At 54.7% G+C, this 17,749-nt stretch overlaps 1 protein-coding gene across 5 annotated transcripts; it reads left to right on the top strand.

Annotated features, from left to right (window-relative positions):
• The first annotated feature begins 226 nt into the window (after positions 1–226).
• LOC120758954 (ceroid-lipofuscinosis neuronal protein 6 homolog) lies at positions 227–16,620 on the top strand. Of its 5 annotated transcripts, XM_058422417.1 has the most exons (11): positions 227–316; positions 1,542–1,656; positions 2,814–2,912; positions 4,148–4,286; positions 5,709–5,764; positions 7,545–7,685; positions 8,732–9,082; positions 11,672–11,702; positions 13,358–13,498; positions 15,355–15,543; positions 16,176–16,519. In XM_058422417.1, exons 1-11 carry the CDS (start codon positions 234–236, stop codon positions 16,271–16,273), a joined length of 1,443 nt encoding a protein of 480 aa, XP_058278400.1. In that variant the 5' UTR covers positions 227–233; the 3' UTR covers positions 16,274–16,519. The 5 variants fall into 5 exon arrangements, with proteins under 5 accessions (XP_058278400.1, XP_039933685.1, XP_039933686.2 ...); XM_040077752.2 differs by lacking the exon at positions 227–316 and having other exon boundaries at positions 1,545–1,656; positions 4,098–4,286; positions 16,176–16,509; XM_040077751.2 differs by lacking the exons at positions 11,672–11,702; positions 13,358–13,498; positions 15,355–15,543; positions 16,176–16,519 and having other exon boundaries at positions 4,098–4,286; positions 8,732–9,109.
• Positions 16,621–17,749: the final 1,129 nt, after the last annotated feature.

The raw sequence follows: 17,749 nt of genomic DNA, 5'->3' as shown, positions 1-17,749 counted from the left end.
CGGGGCTGAGCCCGTGGAGCTGAGCCCGTGGAGCCGGGCCTGTGGAGCTGAGCCCATGGAGCTATGGATGCCCCAGGCCCGGCGCTGTCTCCGCCCCGGCGGGGCGGGCCCGGAGCCGCCCCCGCGCAGCCGCCGCTGCTCCGCGGGCCGGGCCGGGAGCGGCCGGGAGCGGGGATCGGCAGCGGGACGGGCCTGGGCTCCGGGAGCGGCCCCGGGAGCCCCCGGCCGGGCCGATGCAGGGCTCGGTGCGGCGCCGGCCGTTCCCCGCGGCGGCCCCGGGCTCGCCCCCGCCCGCCGGGCCGCTCTACCCGGGCAGGTGAGCGCGGCCGGGGCTCGGAGCGGGGCGGGGGGGGTCGGGAAGGGGAAAATGCACCCCATGGTCCTCGGGGATCTTCACCCCGTCCAGCCCCGCCGGGAGAAGAAGCTCGGCCCCTTCCCCGGTACCGTCCCCGGATGCGGCGGGGTTCGGATGTCCACGGAGTCACGGTCCGGGAAATCCCCGGGGTCAGGGATATCCCTGGGATCAGGGACATCCCCGGGTCAGGGACATCCCAAGGATCAGGGTCCGGGACATCCCAAGGATCGGGATCCGGGATATCCCAAGGATCAGGGTCCGGGACGTCCCTGGGTTCGGTGTCCGGGATATCCCGGGGTCAGGGTCAGGGATATCCCAAGGGTCAGGGTTCGGAATATCCCGAGGTTCGGGGTCTGGGACATCCCCGGGTCAGGGTCAGGGATATCCCAGGGATCAGGGTCCGGGACATCCCCGGGGTCAGGGTCAGGGATATCCCAGGGATCAGGGTCCGGGACATCCCGAGTTTCGGGGTCCGGGACATCCCGAGGTTCGGGATCCGGGATATCCCCGGGTCCGGGACATCCCGAGGTTCGGGGTCCGGGATATCCCGAGGTTCGGGGTCCGGGACATCCCGAGGTTCGGGGTCCGGGATATCCCGAGGTTCGGGGTCCGGGACATCCCGAGGTTCGGGGTCCGGGACATGCCCGGGTCAGGCTCCCCCGGGGTTCCCCCGCTGGGCTCTCCCGAGCATCCCGCCCTTCTCCCAGCCCGTGCCGGCTTTGCCAGCCTCTCCCCGGGAGCCGCAGCATTCCCAGCTCCTCCAGGCTGCCCCATCCTCACCCCGGAGTGGTTTTGGGGTGGAAGGGATCCTCCCGCTCCCTGGGCAGGGACGCTTCCATGGGCTCCAGCCTGGTCCAGCTGATCCCAGCGCCAGGGGAGGGATGGATCCTGCTTTTCCTGCAGGGAGGAGAAGCTCGGGAGGTGCATTCGGGGCTGCGGAGGGTGCTGGGCTGGAGGCGGTGGCGCATCCAGAGCGTCCCGCTGCTGGAATTCCATCAGGGATTTCGCCCTCAGCTCAGCTCCCGGGAGTTAAAAATTATTAAAAATCCTCTCGTTTTAACTCCTCGCTGGGGAGAGCCCGGGCAGGGAGGCATGGCAGGGGATTCCAGGGGCGGGGAAGCGCGGGCTGGGGGCGGGAGAGCGGCTCCGGCCCTGCAGCGCTGCCCGTGCCCCCGCGTCCCCCCAGGCACGGCGCGGGCGCGGCGCAGGGCGCTCCCGGCGCGGCCCCCTTCCACCTGGACCTGTGGTTCTACTTCACCCTGCAGAACTGGGTGCTGGACTTCGGGCGCCCCATCGCCATGGTGAGCGCGGGAGCGGGACGGGAGAGCCCCGGCACGGGAGAGCCCCGGGACGGCGGGGAACGGAGCTGGAGAGGGGGGAACGGGAATAGGATGGGGGAAAAGAAAGGGGGGAAAGGGAATGGGATGGGGGAAAAGAAAGGGGGAAAAGGGAAACGGGAATGGGATCGGGGAAAAGAAAGGGGGGAAAAGGGAAACGGGGATGGGATGGGGGAAAAGAAAGGGGGAGAAGGGAAACGGGGATGGGATGGAGGAAAACAGACCAGGGAAATGGGAAATGGGATGGGGGAAAACAGACCAGGGAAATGAGAATGGGATCGGGGAAAAGAAAGGGGGGAAAGGGGAAACGGGAATGGGATGGGGGAAAACAGACCAGGGAAAAGGGAAACGGGAATGGGATGGGAAAAAACAGACCGGGGAAATGGGAAATGGGAATGGGATGGGAGAAAAGAAAGGGGGAAAAGGGAAACGGGAATGGGATGGGGGAAAAGAGACCAGGGAAATGGGAAATGGGAATGGGATTGGGGAAAAGAAAGGGGGAAAAGGGAAACGGGGATGGGATTGGGGAAAACAGACCAGGGAAATGGGAATGGGATTGGGGAAAACAGACCAGGGAAATGGGAAACTGGAATGGGATCGGGGAAAAGAAAGGGGGAAAGGGGAAACGGGAATGGGATGGGGGAAATTAAACCAGGGAAATGGGAAACAGGAATGGGATCAGAGAAAACAAACAGGAAAAATGGAAACGGGAATGGGATCAGGGAAATTAAAGAGGGAAAAGGGAAACGGGAATGGGATCAGAGAAAACAAACAGGAAAAAGGGAAACGGGAATGGGATCGGAGAAATTAAACCAGGGAAAAGGGAAATGGGAATGGGATCAGGGAAATTAAACCAGGAGAAATGGAAACCGGAATGGGATCAGGGAAATTAAAGCAGGGAAAAGGGAGACAGGAATGGGATCAGAGCCCAAACGCTGGATCCACAACCGGCCAGCACAGGGCAGGGCTAGGAGCGAAAACTTCCAGGGGGAGATTTTTGGGAAGTTTGCTCCCAGGAGGAGCTGCCCAGCTTGGCCCCTTGCAGTCCAGGCCGGCGTTCCCGAGCAATCCCGGCGTTTTCCCGGCCGTGTCGGACGTGCTGCTCTTCCCTCTCTCCCCAGATCATCCTCCCTCTGGAATGGTTCCCCCTGAACAAACCCAGCGCTGGGGATTATTTCCACATGGCCTACAACGTCATCACCCCCTTCCTGCTGCTCAAGGTAAAAACCTGGGAATGCCCAGGGATTTTCCCGTTCCCGGTTTTGGGAGGTTTCGGAGGTTTTTAGGGTGTTATTCCCGAATTTTTCCCAGCATGGGAGAGTTAAGAGGGATTTGTGGTGCCACCTTTTAAAGCGCACCTGAATATGCCTCAATTTCCCCCTTCCCTCTGGAATTCTGGCTCCAGGAGTCAGGAAAACCTGGGAACACCCAGGGATTTTCCCGTTCCCGGTTTTGGGATGTTTCAGAGGTTTTTAGGATGTTGGTTATTCCCAAATTCCTGCCAGCAAAAGGTTAAAGGATTTGTGGTGCCACCTTTTAAAGAGCACCTGAATATGCCTCAATCCCAAAATGGACACAAACTGGTCACAAAATGGACCCCAAATAGTCCCAAAATGGACACAAAATGGACTCAAATTTGACTCAAAATGTCCCCAAGTGTTTCCAAGTGCCCCCAGGAGTCCCCAGGGTGTCCCCAGGATGTCCCCAGGGTGTCCCCAGCTGTCCCAGGATGTGTCCTAGCTGTCCCCAGGTGTCCCCAGGGTGTCCCCAGATATCTCCAGCTGTCCCCAGCTGTCCCAGGGTGTGTCCCCAGATGTCCCCAGGATGTCCCCAGCTGTCCCAGCTGTCCCCAGCTGTCCCCAGATGTCCCCAGCTGCCCCCAGGATGTCCCCAGGATGTCCCCAGCTGTCCCAGGATGTTCCCAGCTGTCCCCAGCTGTCCCAGGCTGTGTCCCCAGCTGTTCCCAGCTGTCCCAGGCTGTCCCCAGGGTGCCCCCAGGATGCCCCCAGCTGTCCCCAGCTGTCCCAGCTGTCCCCAGGGTGCCCCCAGGATGCCCTCAGGTGCCCTCAGGATGTCCCCAGCTGTCCCAGGCGGTGTCCCCAGCTGTCCCAGCTGTCCCAGGCTGTGTCCCCAGCTGTCCCAGCTGTCCCAGGCGGTGTCCCCAGCTGTCCCCAGGCTGTCCCAGCTGTCCCCAGCTGTCCCCAGGGTATCCCCAGCTGTCCCAGGCTGTGTCCCCAGGATGTCCCCAGCTGTCCCAGCTGTCCCAGGCCGTGTCCCCAGCTGTCCCCAGCTGTCCCCAGCTGTCCCCAGCTGTCCCCAGCTGTCCCCAGCTGTCCCAGCTGTCCCCAGCTGTCCCAGGGTGTGTCCCCGCTGTCCCAGCTGTCCCCGCTGTCCCCCGTGCGCAGCTCATCGAGCGCTCCCCGCGGGCGCTGCCGCGCTCCGTGCTCTACGTCAGCATCATCACGCTGGTGATGGGCGCCAGCATCCACCTGGTGGGGGACTCGGTCAACCACCGGCTCGTCTTCAGCGGCTACCAGCACCACCTGTCCGTGCGGGAGAACCCCGTCATCAGGGCGCTGCGCCCCGAGACCCTGGTACGGGCTGGGAGGGGGGGAAACCTCTGTAAAATGTGAATTTATACATGGTAAAATATCGATTTATACATGGTAAATGGACCCCAAACCCGAGACCCTGGTACGGGCTGGGAGGGGGGGAAACGTCTGTAAAATGTGAATTTATACATGGTAAATGGACCCCAAATATGAGACCCTGGTACGGCCTGGGAGGGTGGGAAACCTCTGTAAAATGTGAATTTATACATGGTAAAATATCGATTTATAAATGGTAAATGGACCCCAAACCTGAGACCCTGGTACGGCCCAGGAGGGGTGGGAAACGTCTGTAAAATGTGAAATTATAAATGGTAAATGGACCCCAAATATGAGACCCTGGTACGGCCTGGGAGGGGTGGGAATATTGATAAAATATCGATTTATAAATGGTAAATGGACCCAAAACCTCCGACCCTGGTACAGCCTGGGAGGGTGGGAAACCTCTGTAAAATGTGAATTTATACATGGTAAAATACCGATTTATAAATGGTAAATGGACCCCAAACCCGAGACCCTGGTACGGCCTGGGAGGGGTGGGAATATTGATAAAATATCAATTTATACATGGTTAACGAACCTCAGACCCGAGACCCTGGTATGGCCCAGAGGGGTGGGAAACGTCTGTAAAATGTGAATTTATAAATGGTAAATGGACCCCAAACCTCAGACCCTGGTACGGCCCGGAGGGGTGGGAATATTGATAAAATATCAATTTATACATGGTTAACAAACCTCAGACCCGAGACCCTGGTATGGCCCGGGAGGGGCTCAAACGTTGCTGAAATGTCAATTTATAAATGGTAAATGAACCCCAAACCTGAGACCCTGGTACGGCCCAGGAGGGGTGGGAATATTGATAAAATATTGATTTATAAATGGTAAATGAACCCCAAACCCGAGACCCTGGTAAGGGCTGAGATGGGCTCAAACATTGCTAAAATATCAATTTATAAATTATAAAGGAACCCCAACCCTGACCCCCGCTAAGGGCCGAGCTGGGTGCAGAATGTTTATAAAATATCAATTTATAAATGATAAAGGAACCCCACAATTTATAAACGATAAAGGAACCCCAACCCTGAGACCCCAGTAAGGGCTGAGCTGGGTGTAAAGTGTTTATAAAATATTAAATTTATAAATGATAAATCCCAGCCCTGGCCCCTCCGAGGGCCGGGCTGGGTGCAGAATGGTTATAAAATATTAAATTTATAAATGATAAATCCCAGCCCTGACCCCGCCGAGGGCTGAGCTGGGTGCAGAATGTTTATAAAATATTAAATTTATAAACGATAAATCCCAGCCCTGGCCCCGCCGAGGGCCGGGCTGGGCTCAGGCCCTACAAAGCCGAGTTTATAATCCCGGAGACGCTGATTTTGTGGGATTCTCCTCCCGTGTCCCGCCCAGATCGACTCCTTCGAGCTGCTCTATTACTACGACGAGTACCTGGGGCACTGCATGTGGTGAGACTCCGGGGTTATGGGATGGATCTGGGGGGAGGCAGAGCCCGGAGGGGATGAAACCGACCCCAAAGGGGATAAAACCGAGCCCAAAGGGGATGAAACCGAGCCCAAAGGGATAAAACCAACCCCAAAGGGGATAAAACTGACCCCAAAGAGATAAAACCGACCCCAAAGGGGATAAAACCGAGCCCAAAGGGGATAAAACCGAGCCCAAAGGGGATAAAACCGAGCCCAAAGGGGATAAAACCGACCCCAAAGGGGATAAAACCGAGCCCAAAGGGAGATAAAACTGACCCCAAAGGGAGATAAAACCGACCCCAAAGGGAGATGAGATAAAACCGACCCCAAAGAGATAAAACCGACCCCAAAGAGATTAAACCAACCCCAAAGGGAGATAAAACCGAGCCCAAAGGGAGATAAAACCGACCCCAAAGAGATAAAACCGTCCCCAAAGGGGATAAAACCAACCCCAAAGGGAGATAAACCAACCCCAAAGAGATAAAACCAACCCCAAAGGGAGATAAACCAACCCCAAAGGGGATAAAACCAACCCCAAAGGGAGATAAAACCGACCCCAAAGGGGATAAAACTGACCCCAAAGAGATAAAACCGACCCCAAAGGGGATAAAACCGACCCCAAATGGATAATACCGACCCCAAAGGGAGATAAAACCAACCCCAAAGGGAGATAAACCAACCCCGGGACTGGGGGGATCTGGCACAGGGAATTCCCTTTGGGATTTGAGGGATGGGGATAATGGGGGGATTGGGGTGGATGGGACACTGGGAATCGCCTCTGGGATCTGTGGGATGGGGATTTGGCACTGGGAATCGCCTCTGGGATCTGTGGGATGGGGATTTGGCACCGGGAATTCCCTCTGGGATTTGTGGGATGGGGATGATGGGGTGATTGGGGTGGATGGGGCACTGGGAACCCCCTCTGCTCACGGGGATTTGTGGGATGTGGCGCTCAGGGATTTTGGGATGTGGCTCTCCTGGGATTTTGGGATGTGGCGCTCAGGGACTTTGGGATGTGGCTCTCCTGGGATTTTGGGATGTGGCGCTCAGGGATTTTGGGATGTGGCGCTCAGGGATTTTGGGGTGTGGCTCTCCTGGGATTTTGGGATGTGGCGCTCCTGGGATGCCGGCTCGTCCTTCCCGGGGTGGGCAGGAGGGGGCTCGTGGTGGGCAGCACCCGCAGCTGTGCCCCAAAAACCCCAACAAACACCCCAAACAAAAACCCAAACAAACACCCTGAACACACAACACCCAAAAACACAGACAAAAACCCAAACAAAAACCCAAACACCCCAAACACACAAACACCCCAAACAAACGCCCCAACCCCAGCAGGGCCTGGAGCCGCTCCCGGAGCGCTGGGAATTCTCTCCTGGCCACTTCGGGATTCCCGGAGTGCTGGGAAGGGAATTTCTCCTTTCCCCTTCCCTTCCCTTCCCTTCCCTTCCCTTCCCTTCCCTTCCCTTCCCTTCCCTTCCCTTCCCTTCCCTTCCCTTCCCTTCCCTTCCCTTCCCTTCCCTTCCCTTCCCTTCCCTTCCCCAGATGTTTTTTGGGAATTCTGCCGTGCTGGAATTGCTCCGGGCACGTTGGGGGTTTTTTTTTTCCTGCCCGGGGATGTCGGGAATTCCGATCCCTGCTCCGGTGGCTGCGTCAGGAATTCTCCCCGCAGGGAATCCCTCGGGAGCAGCTCCCTTTTTTTTTTTGGGGGGGGGAGTGGCCCCGATGCCCTTTTCCATGTTCTGGGAATGGCTGGCTCCTGCAGGTACATCCCGTTTTTCCTGATCCTCTTCATTTACTTCACCGGCTGCTTCACGCCCGCGGCGGAGCGGAGCGGGATCGGGAGCGGGATCGGGATGCCCCCGGCCGCCCTGCTCCTGGTGGGACCCAGCAGCCTCTACTACTGGTGAGTGCCCCGGGAATTCCCTGGGAATGCTCCGGGAATTCCTCGGGAAGAGCGTCTCCTGTCCCCAGCGCTCCCCGGGGCTGGAAAAATCAAACTGGACCTCGTGGGAATCGGATCCCGGGAAGCCGGGACAGCTCCGGGGGTGGCGCTGGTCCCAGGAAAGCTGGGAATGCTCGCCCTGAGTTCCCGGGATCAGCAGTGATCCCAAATCCGGGAATGCTCGCCCTGAGTTCCCGGGATCAGCAGTGATCCCAAATCCGGGAATGCTCGCCCTGAATTCCCGGGATCAGCGGTGATCCCAAATCCGGGAATGCTCGCCCTGAATTCCCGGGATCAGCGGTGATCCCAGGAAAGCTGGGAATGCTCGCCCTGAATTCCTGGGATCAGTGTTGGTGCCGTAAAATCTGGGAATGCTCTCTGCAGTCCTGGGATAAGTGGTGATCCCAAGTCTGGGAATGCTCTCCCTGCACTCCTGGGATTCCCACTGATCCCAGAAAATCTGGGAATGCTCTCCCTGAATTCCCAGGATCAGCGGTGGTCCCAGGAAAGCTGGGAATGATCTCTGCAATCCCAGGATCAGCACTGATCCCAAATCTGGGAATGCTCTCCTTTCATTCCCAGGGTCACCAATGATCTCAAATCTGGGAATGCTCTCTGCAATCCCAGGATCAGCACTGATCCCAGAAAATCTGGGGATGCACTTCCGTGCTCACCACTGATCCCAAATCTGAGAATTCTCTCCCTGCAATCCCAGGATTCCCACTGATCCCAAATCTGGGATTGCTCTCCCTGCACTCCTGGGCTCAGCACTGCACCCCAAATCCTGGACTCCTCCCCGGGCTCACCTCTGATCCCAAATCCCGGAATCCCCTCTGTGCTCACCTCTGATCCCAAATCCCGGACTCCCCTCTGTGCTCACGGGCGTTCCCAAATCCCGGACTCTTCTCCCTGCTCACGGGCGTTCCCAAATCCCGGACTCCCCTCCGTGCTCACGGGCATTCCCAAATCCCGGGCTCTTCTCCGTGCTCACGGGCGTTCCCCCGCAGGTACCTGGTGACCGAGGGCCAGATCTTCCTCCTCTTCCTCTTCACCTTCTTCGCCATGACGGCGCTGGTGCTGCGCCAGCGGCGCCAGGGGCTGGCGCTGGACAGCAACGGCCTCTTCCTCCTGCACTCCTTCCTCCTCGCCCTCCTCCTCATCGCCGCCTGGGTGGGCTGGCTCTGGAACGATCCCACCCTCCGGAAAAAATACCCCGGGGTGATCTACGTCCCCGAGCCCTGGGCCTTCTACAGCCTGCACGTGGGCGGCCCGCGCGCGTCGCGCTGAGGGGAGGGAAAACGGCGGGGAAAGGGGAGAAAACGGACGGAGAGACGGGAGTTCTGGTTTTTGTAACCCAGGTCCGTGCGTCCGGAATAAATTGGCGAGCGGCGGCGGCGGCGTGGTGATTTCCAGGTGGTTGGGATTGGTTTGGTTCGTGCTCAGGGAGGTGTGGGAATTCGGCGTGAAACGGCCCCGAAAACTGTCAGGTGGGGGAGAATTCCAGAAAATCCGTCAGGGAGGGGAGGAATTCCAGGGATCTGTGCACCAGCACCTCACTGAGACATGGGAATTCATCAGAATTCCCTAAAACAACCCAAAATCCATCAGGCAGGGGAGGAATTCCAGAAAATCCATCAGGCAGGGGAGGAGTTCCAGAAAATCCGTCAGGGAGGGGAGGAATTCCAGGGATCTGACCCAGCACCTCACTCAGACATGGGAATTCCTCAGAATTCCCCAAAAATGGCCCCAAAATCCGTCAGGCAGGGGAGGAATTCCAGAAAATCCATCAGGCAGGGGAGGAATTCCAGGGATCTGTGCACCAGCACCTCACTGAGACATGGGAATTCATCAGAATTCCCTAAAACAACCCAAAATCCATCAGGCAGGGGAGGAGTTCCAGAAAATCCATCAGGCAGGGGAGGAGTTCCAGAAAATCCGTCAGGGAGGGGAGGAATTCCAGGGATCTGTGCACCAGCACCTCACTCAGACATGGGAATTCATCAGAATTCCCTAAAACAACCCAAAATCCATCAGGCAGGGGAGGAATTCCAGAAAATCCATCAGGCAGGGGAGGAGTTCCAGAAAATCCGTCAGGGAGGGGAGGAATTCCAGGGATCTGAGACCCAGCACATCACTCAGACATGGGAATTCCTCAGAATTCCCAAAAAATGGCCCAAAATCCGTCAGGCACGGGGTGAATTCCAGGGGTTTCTGTGCCCTGGCACCTTCAGCTCTCACAAAAGGACAAATTCTCCATAAAACAGCCCCAAAATCCATCGGACAGGGGGTGAATTCCAAAGAATTCCAGGGATCTGTGCACCAGCACCTTCAGCTCTCACAAAAGGGAAATTCCTCATAAAACAACCCCAAAATCCATCAGCTATGGGGGGAACTCCAGAAAATCCATCAGGCACAGGGCGAATTCCAGGGATCTGCGCCCCAGCACCTTCGGCTCTCAGTCATACATGAGAATTCCTCAAAATTCCCCATGAAAGGCTCCAAAATCCATCAGACAGGGAGGAACCCCTGAGATCTGTGAGCCATCACCTTCAGCTCTCAGTCAGAGATGAGAATTCCTCAAAATTCCCCATAAAAGGCTCCAAAATCCATCAGACAGGGGGTGAATTCCAGGGATCTCTGTTCCCCATCACCTTCAGCTCTCACAAAAAGGGCAAATTCACCCTAAAACAACCCCAAAATCCATCGGACAGGGGGCGAACTCCTGAGATCTGTGAGCCATCACCTTCAGCTCTCAGTCAGAGATGAGAATTCCTCAAAATTCCCCATAAAAGGCCCCAAAATCCATCGGGCAGGGTGCGAATTCCTGGTGTCTGTTCCCCATCACCTTCAGCTCTCTCAAAAAGGGCAAATTCCCCGTAAACAACCCAAAAATCCATCAGGCAGGAGGAACTCCTGAGATCTGTGAGCCATCACCTTCAGCTCTCAGTCAGAGATGAGAATTCCACAAAATTCCCCATAAAAGTCCTCCAAATCCATCGGGCAGGGGCTGAATTCCAAGGATCTGCACCCCAGCACCTTCAGCTCTCAGTCAGAGATGAGAATTCCACAAAATTCCCCATAAAAGTCCCCAAAATCCATCGGACAGGGGGCGAATTCCGGGGATCTCTCTTCCCCATCACCTTCAGCTCTCACAAAAAGGGCAAATTCACCCTAAAACAACCCCAAAATCCATCGGACAGGGGGTGAATTCCAGGGATCTCTGTTCCCCATCACCTTCAGCTCTCACAAAAAGGGCAAATTCCCCATAAACAACCACAAAATCCATCGGACAGGGGGTGAATTCCAGGGATCTCTGTTCCCCATCACCTTCAGCTCTCACAAAATGGGCAAATTCACCCTAAAACAACCCCAAAATCCATCGGACAGGGGGTGAATTCCAGGGATCTCTGTTCCCCATCACCTTCAGCTCTCTCAAAAGGGGCAAATTCATCCTAAAACAACCCCAAAATCCATCGGACGGGGGATGAACTCCGGCGGTCTCTGCTCCCCATCACCTCCAGCCCTCACAAAGATGACCGATTCCCCACAAACCGCCCCAGATCCCGGTCCGCTGGCGGCCGAGGCCCCGTCCGGGCGCGGGATAATCGCGTTTCCCGGGATCGGGCGGGCTCAGCTCCGTAGCCATGGCAGCGGGGTTTTATTACAGCTCCGCCGCACTTTGCCCCGAGCCGCCCGCGGGAGAGGCAGCGGCGCCTCCGCTCCCGCCCGCGCCCGAAACTGCGCGGATTCACCCCAAAACCATGGTGAGAGACGCGCTGCCCACCGCGGCTCCGCGCCACGAAGGCGGGTTTTAAAGCGGGTGTTTTTTTTGGTTTTTTTTGGTTTATTATTATTATTATTATTATTATTATTATTATTATTATTATTACTACTATTATTATTATTATTTTCTTCTCTCTCCTCTTTTCTCTCCCTTCCCGCTGCAGGCGAAGTTTCTGTCCCAAGATCAAATTAACGGTAGGTGCGGGTTTGTTCTGCTCCGGGGGTTAATTAGCGAGATCCAATTTGGATTTTCTATTTAAAAAAAAAAAAACAACACCAAAAAACCCCCCCAAAAAACTCGGAGTTTCCCCGCTCGGAAGAGTTCCGGGGCTCGTTGTACCTCCGTGCCGCTCCTCCCCGGCTGGGAAAAAGGGGGAATGCTCCAGGGAAATTCCAGCGTTTTGGAAGTCGCGGGAGCAGCGATTGCGACGGGAGCGGCGGAGAGCGATCCCACAGGAGGAGGAGGAGGAGGAGGAGGAAGGAGAAGGGAGGAGGAGGAAGGAGGAGGAGGAAGCAGCGCAGGGGATCCAAATTCCCACCGCGAGCCGCCACCCTGGGGAAAGGGGAGCCGGGCTGGGATTGCCCCGGGAATGAGCGGAGGAAGCTGAAATAAGGGCATTCATTAATGAGAGCGTTAATGAGCGCGTTAATGAGAGCGTTATTGCGAATCTGACGAGCTGCGCCTCCGCGGGGGATTTGGAGAGGGGAGGAGGAGGAGGAAGAGGAGGAGGAGGAGGAGGAAGCAGCCCCAGGACACCCCGGGACACCCTTGGGACACCCCCGGCAGCGAGGGCTGGGGACAGAGGGACAGGGACAGCGGATGGCCCCGAGCCCGGCGGGAGCAGGAGCGAGCCGGGAGCGCCGAGCTCCGGCCGTATCTGGGTCAGCTGCGAGCCGCGCTGGGCTGCTGGAAAAGAGAGCGAGGGGGCGGAAGAAAATCCTCTTTTCCTCCTTCCCTTCCCTTCCCTTCCCTTCCCTTCCCTTCCCTTCCCTAAAATCTTCCACTTTCAAAATCCTCCACCTCCAACATCCTCCATTTCCAGCATCCTCCACCACCCTCCACCTCCAGAATCCTCAGTTTTCAAAGTTCTCCGTCTCCATCATCCTCCACCTCCAAAACGTCAATTTTCAAAAACCCTCCCCGTCCAAAATATTCCACTTCCATCATCCTCCATTTCCATCATCCTCCATTTCCAACATCCTCCACCTCCAGCATCCTCCATTTCCATCATCCTCCATTTCCAACATCCTCCACCTTCATCATCCTCCATTTCCAGCATCCTCCACCTTCATCATCCTCCAATTCCATCATCCTCCACCTTCATCATCCTCCATTTCCATCATCCTTCATTTCCAAGATCCTCCACCTTCATCATCCTCCATTTCCAAGATCCTCCACCTTCATCATCCTCCAATTCCATCATCCTCCACCTTCATCATCCTCCATTTCCAAGATCCTCCACCTCCATCATCCTCCATTTCCAGCATCCTCCACTTCCATCATCCTCCATTTCCAAGATCCTCCACATTCATCCTCCTCCACCTCCATCATCCTCCATTTCCATCATCCTCCACCCCTCCGAGGCACAAAAATCCCTTTTTAAACCACCCCTTCCCTTTCCCAGCCCTTTCCCCCCGTCCCGTCCCGGCCGCGCTTCCTCAGGCTGGAGCGCCCCAATTAACGCCGCTCAGGGCTTTAATTACCCTTTAATTAATTCCCCGGCGCCCATCACCCTCCCGGAAAGGCGACACCCGGCTCCCGGCTGGAATCCTTCCAGGCCCGAGGGGATCTCTCAGGGCCGCTCTCGGGTTGTTTTTTGTTGTTTTTTTTTAATTTCAATTTTAATTAGAGTTCAAGGAATGTTTCTCGCTGTACGACAAGAGGCGGAAGGGGAAGATCCAGGGCTCGGAGCTGCTGGCGGTGATGAGGAGCCTGGGGGTCAGCCCCACGCCGGGAGAGGTGCACAGGCACCTGCAGCTGCACGGCATCGGTGAGCCGCCCAAAACCGCCGCGGGAAAACGCCGAGCGCGGGGAAAAATTCCCTTTTTTTTCCTGGGGTCGGGATGCTCCAGGCACGGCCCGGAGGGAGCAGCCACCAGGAGCTGTTGGGAGGGGTTAAATCCAGCGCAGGGATCACAACGGCGCAAATAAAATCCCCAAAAAAACCCTTAAAATCCCCCCAAAAACTTAACATTTCCCTCAAAAATGGAGACAAACATCTTAATCTGGATTTGGAGGGGTTAAATCCAGCCCAGGGGTCACAACGGCGCCAATAAAATCCAAAAAAACCCTTAAAATCCCCCCCAAAACCTAAAATTTCCCCCCAAAATGGAGACAAACATTTTAATCTGGATTTGGAGGGGTTAAATCCAGCCCAGGGGTCACAACAGTGCCAATAAAATCCCCAAAAAACCCTTAAAATCACCCCAAAAACTTAACATTTCCCTCAAAAATGGAGACAAACATCTTAATCTGGATTTGGAGGGGTTAAATCCAGCGCAGGGATCACAACAGTGCCAATAAAATCCAAAAAAAAAAACCCTTAAAATCCCCCCAAAAACCTAAAATTTCCCCCCAAAATGGAGACAAACATCTTAATCTGGATTTGGAGGGGTTAAATCCAGCCCAGGGATCACAACAGTGCCAATAAAATCCAAAAAAAAAAACCCTTAAAATCCCCCCCCAAAACTTAACATTTCCCTCAAAAATGGAGACAAACATTTTAATCTGGATTTGGAGGGGTTAAATCCAGCCCAGGGGTCACAACGGCGCCAATAAAATCCCAAAAAACCCTTGAAATCCCAAAAAACCCTTAAAATTCCCCCAAAAAGCAGAGACAAACATTTTAATCTGGATTTGGAGGGGTTAAATCCAGCCCAGGGGTCACAACAGCCCCAATAAAATCCAAAAAACCCCTTAAAATCACTAAAAAAAAAGGAGACAAACATTTTAATCTGGATTTTGGAGGGTGGGAGACTGCCCAGGCCGACCGAGAGAGGAAGGAGAGCACAAAAAAAAATGTTCATCTGAGGATCTGGAGGAAAAAGAAAACACAAAACCCCGAGGAATTGTGAGATCAGGTCAAGGGGGAGGATTAAAAATTCAGGATCCAAGTTCGGAGCAAGAAATTAACAAAAAGTTATAAAATGGGGTTTTAGGAGAAAAAAAAAACCCCAGATGTGACGTGTCCTGATCCAGATCAGGGACAGGGACAGGAAAGCCCAAGGTCAGGGAGGAGGGAATTAATGGTATTAATAAGAGTATTGATGATTTAATATTTAAAAGCGTTTGGAATCTTGGGATTGTGGCGGGAGGAACTCGTGGTGGAGGTCTCCAGGTTCTCCGAGGGCTCAGCACGACCCAGAGGGCGTCTGGTGTTTCCACAAAGGGAAAACTGGACCGGGAAAATTCACATTTTCCACAGCACGGAAAAATTCCCCAGGGAAATTAACTTCTTCCACAGCAGGAAAAAATTCCCCTTTTCAACCTCTCCAGGAAGTTTCCCCTTTTCCACACCAGGAAAAACAGGACCGGGAAAATTCACATTTTCCACAGCAGGGAAAACACAGTCAGGAGAATTCCCCTTTTCCACACCAGGGAAAAAAGAGCCAGGGAAATTCACATTTTCCACAGCAGGAAAAAACTCCCCGGGGAAATTCCCCTTTTCCACAGCAGGAAAATTCCCCTTTTCCAATGAGGAAAAACCTCCCCAGGAAATCCCAGGGAAGGGAGAAGAAAGCCCAGGAAAGGATCTGGGTGAGGAGGAGGAGGAGGAGGGGGGGGGAGATGTTCGATCCTGGCTCCAAACGGAGCCATTCCCAGAGGAATTCCCATTCCCTTTTCCAGACGGGAACGCGGAGCTGGATTTCTCCACCTTCCTGACCATCATGTACAGGCAGATGAAGCAGGAGGAGCCGGAGCGGGAGATCCTGCGGGCGCTGGCCATGATGGACCGGCACGGCCGCGGCGTCATCGCCGTGCCCGAGCTCCGCGCCAAGCTCACCCGCCTGGGCGAGAAACTCTCCGAGGAGGAAGGTCTGCGATTCCCACCGGGATCAAATCCTCTTTTCCTTTTCCCTTTCCTTTCTCCTTTCCCTTTCCTTTCTCCTCTTTTTTCCTTTCCCTTCCTTGCCCTTTCCTTTCTCCATTCCTTTCCTCTCCTCCCTTCTCCTTCTCTTTTTTCCCTTCCTTCCTCCCTCTTTCCCCTCTCCCTTCCCTTCCCTTCCCTTCCCCTTTTCCCTTCCCCTTTTCCCTTCCCCTTTTCCCTTCCCCTTTTCCCTTCCCCTTTTCCCTTCCCCTTTTCCCTTCTCCTTTCTGGGATTTGGGAGTGCCGGTCCCAGCAGGAGACACCAAAGCAAAACCAGGCAGAACCCCCAAACCCCTCCCGTTTTTTTTTTTGGGAATTCGGCTCCGAGGGGCACCACAAACCCCCCAAAATCCCGCTCGGATTAAAATTCCGTGAATATTTCCCCCCTTCTTGTGGACTCACATCCCCGCCCCAGCGAATTTCACCGGGAATTAAAACCCCAAGCGCTGACTGACGGGAGTTTGAAACGCTCACCTGACCCCGGAGGCGATTCCCAACAGGAATTCCCCAAACCCTGCAGTGCTGCTTTCCTCTGAGCACCCCCAGGATCCCATCCTCAGGACCTTTTCCCGTTTTCCAGTGGATGACCTGCTGAAGGAAGCCAGAGTCGGGCCCAACGGGACCATCAAGTACGAGGAATTTGTGCGCAACATTTGCCTGCCTGCGGTCGATTACTGAAATCCAGCGCCAGATTTCCTAGGAGCAGGACCCGGAGAAGTTTTTATTTCTGTTTCTCCCGGTTTCCAGCCGGACTCAAACTCATCAGCTGCCTTTCAAAACCTGATTTTTGCCTTCGCTTTGCGCTGACGCTTCCATGGGTTCCCCCTGCCGTGATCCCTGGAAAAACAAGATGTGAGCCGTTACTGAAATAAACGGGAATAACGACGCGGGTCGGGCTGCGGGGAGTGACTTTAAAAAGCATTTTAAATTCTGGGGTCCGAATCTTGGGATTGTGGCGGGAGGAATTCGCGGTCGAGGTCTCCAGGTTCTCCAAGGGCTCAGCACGACCCAGCGGGTGTTTTGGGATCGGCAAGGGTTTGGTAACACCGCGTTCCATTTTCCATGGGATCCGTAGGGGTTTGGTAACACCGCGTTCCATTTTCCATGGGATCAGCAGGGTTTGGTAACACCACCACGTTCCATTTTCCATGGGATCAGTGGGATTTTGGTAACATCACATTCCATTTTCCATGGGATCAGCAGGGTTTGGTAACACCACCATGTTCCATTTTCCATGGATTTGGATTTTGGTAACACCACGTTCCATCTTCCACGGGATCAGCGGAATTTTGGTAACACCATGTTCGATTTTCCATGGGATCAGCGGGATTTTGGTAACACCACCATTTTCCATGGATTTGGATTTTGGTAACACCACGTTCCATTTTCCATGGGATCCGCAGGGTTTGGTAACACCACCACGTTCCATTTTCCATGGGATCAGTGGGATTTTGGTAACATCACGTTCCATTTTCCATGGGATCAGCAGGATTTTGGTAACACCACGTTCCATTTTCCATGGATTTGGACTTTGGTAACACCACGTTCCATTTTCCATGGATTTGGATTTTGGTAACACCACGTTCCATTTTCCATGGGATCAGCAGGGTTTGGTAACACCATGTTCCATTTTCCAGGGGATCTGTAGGGGTTTGGGAACACCCCGTTCCATTTTCCATGGATTTGGATTTTGGTAACACCACGTTCCATTTTCCATGGATTTGGACTTTGGTAACACCACGTTCCATTTTCCATGGATTTAGATTTTGGGAACACCACGTTCCATTTTCCATGGATTTAGATTTTGGGAACACCACGTTCCATTTTCCATGGGATCAGCAGGGTTTGGTAACACCACGTTCCATTTTCCATGGATTTGGATTTTGGGAACACCACGTTCCATTTTCCATGGGATCCGTGGGATTTGGTAACACCACGTTCCATTTTCCATGGGATCCGTGGGATTTGGTAACACCACGTTCCATTTTCCATGGGATCAGCAGGGTTTGGTAACACCACGTTCCATTTTCCATGGATTTGGATTTTGGGAACACCACGTTCCATTTTCCATGGATTTGGATTTTGGGAACACCACGTTCCATTTTCCATGGGATCAGCAGGGTTTGGTAACACCATGTTCCATTTTCCATGGGA

This window comes from Hirundo rustica, chromosome 13 (assembly GCF_015227805.2).
Source record: "Hirundo rustica isolate bHirRus1 chromosome 13, bHirRus1.pri.v3, whole genome shotgun sequence".
NCBI lineage: Eukaryota > Metazoa > Chordata > Aves > Passeriformes > Hirundinidae > Hirundo > Hirundo rustica.
This window is presented reverse-complemented; position numbering and strand designations above follow the sequence as displayed.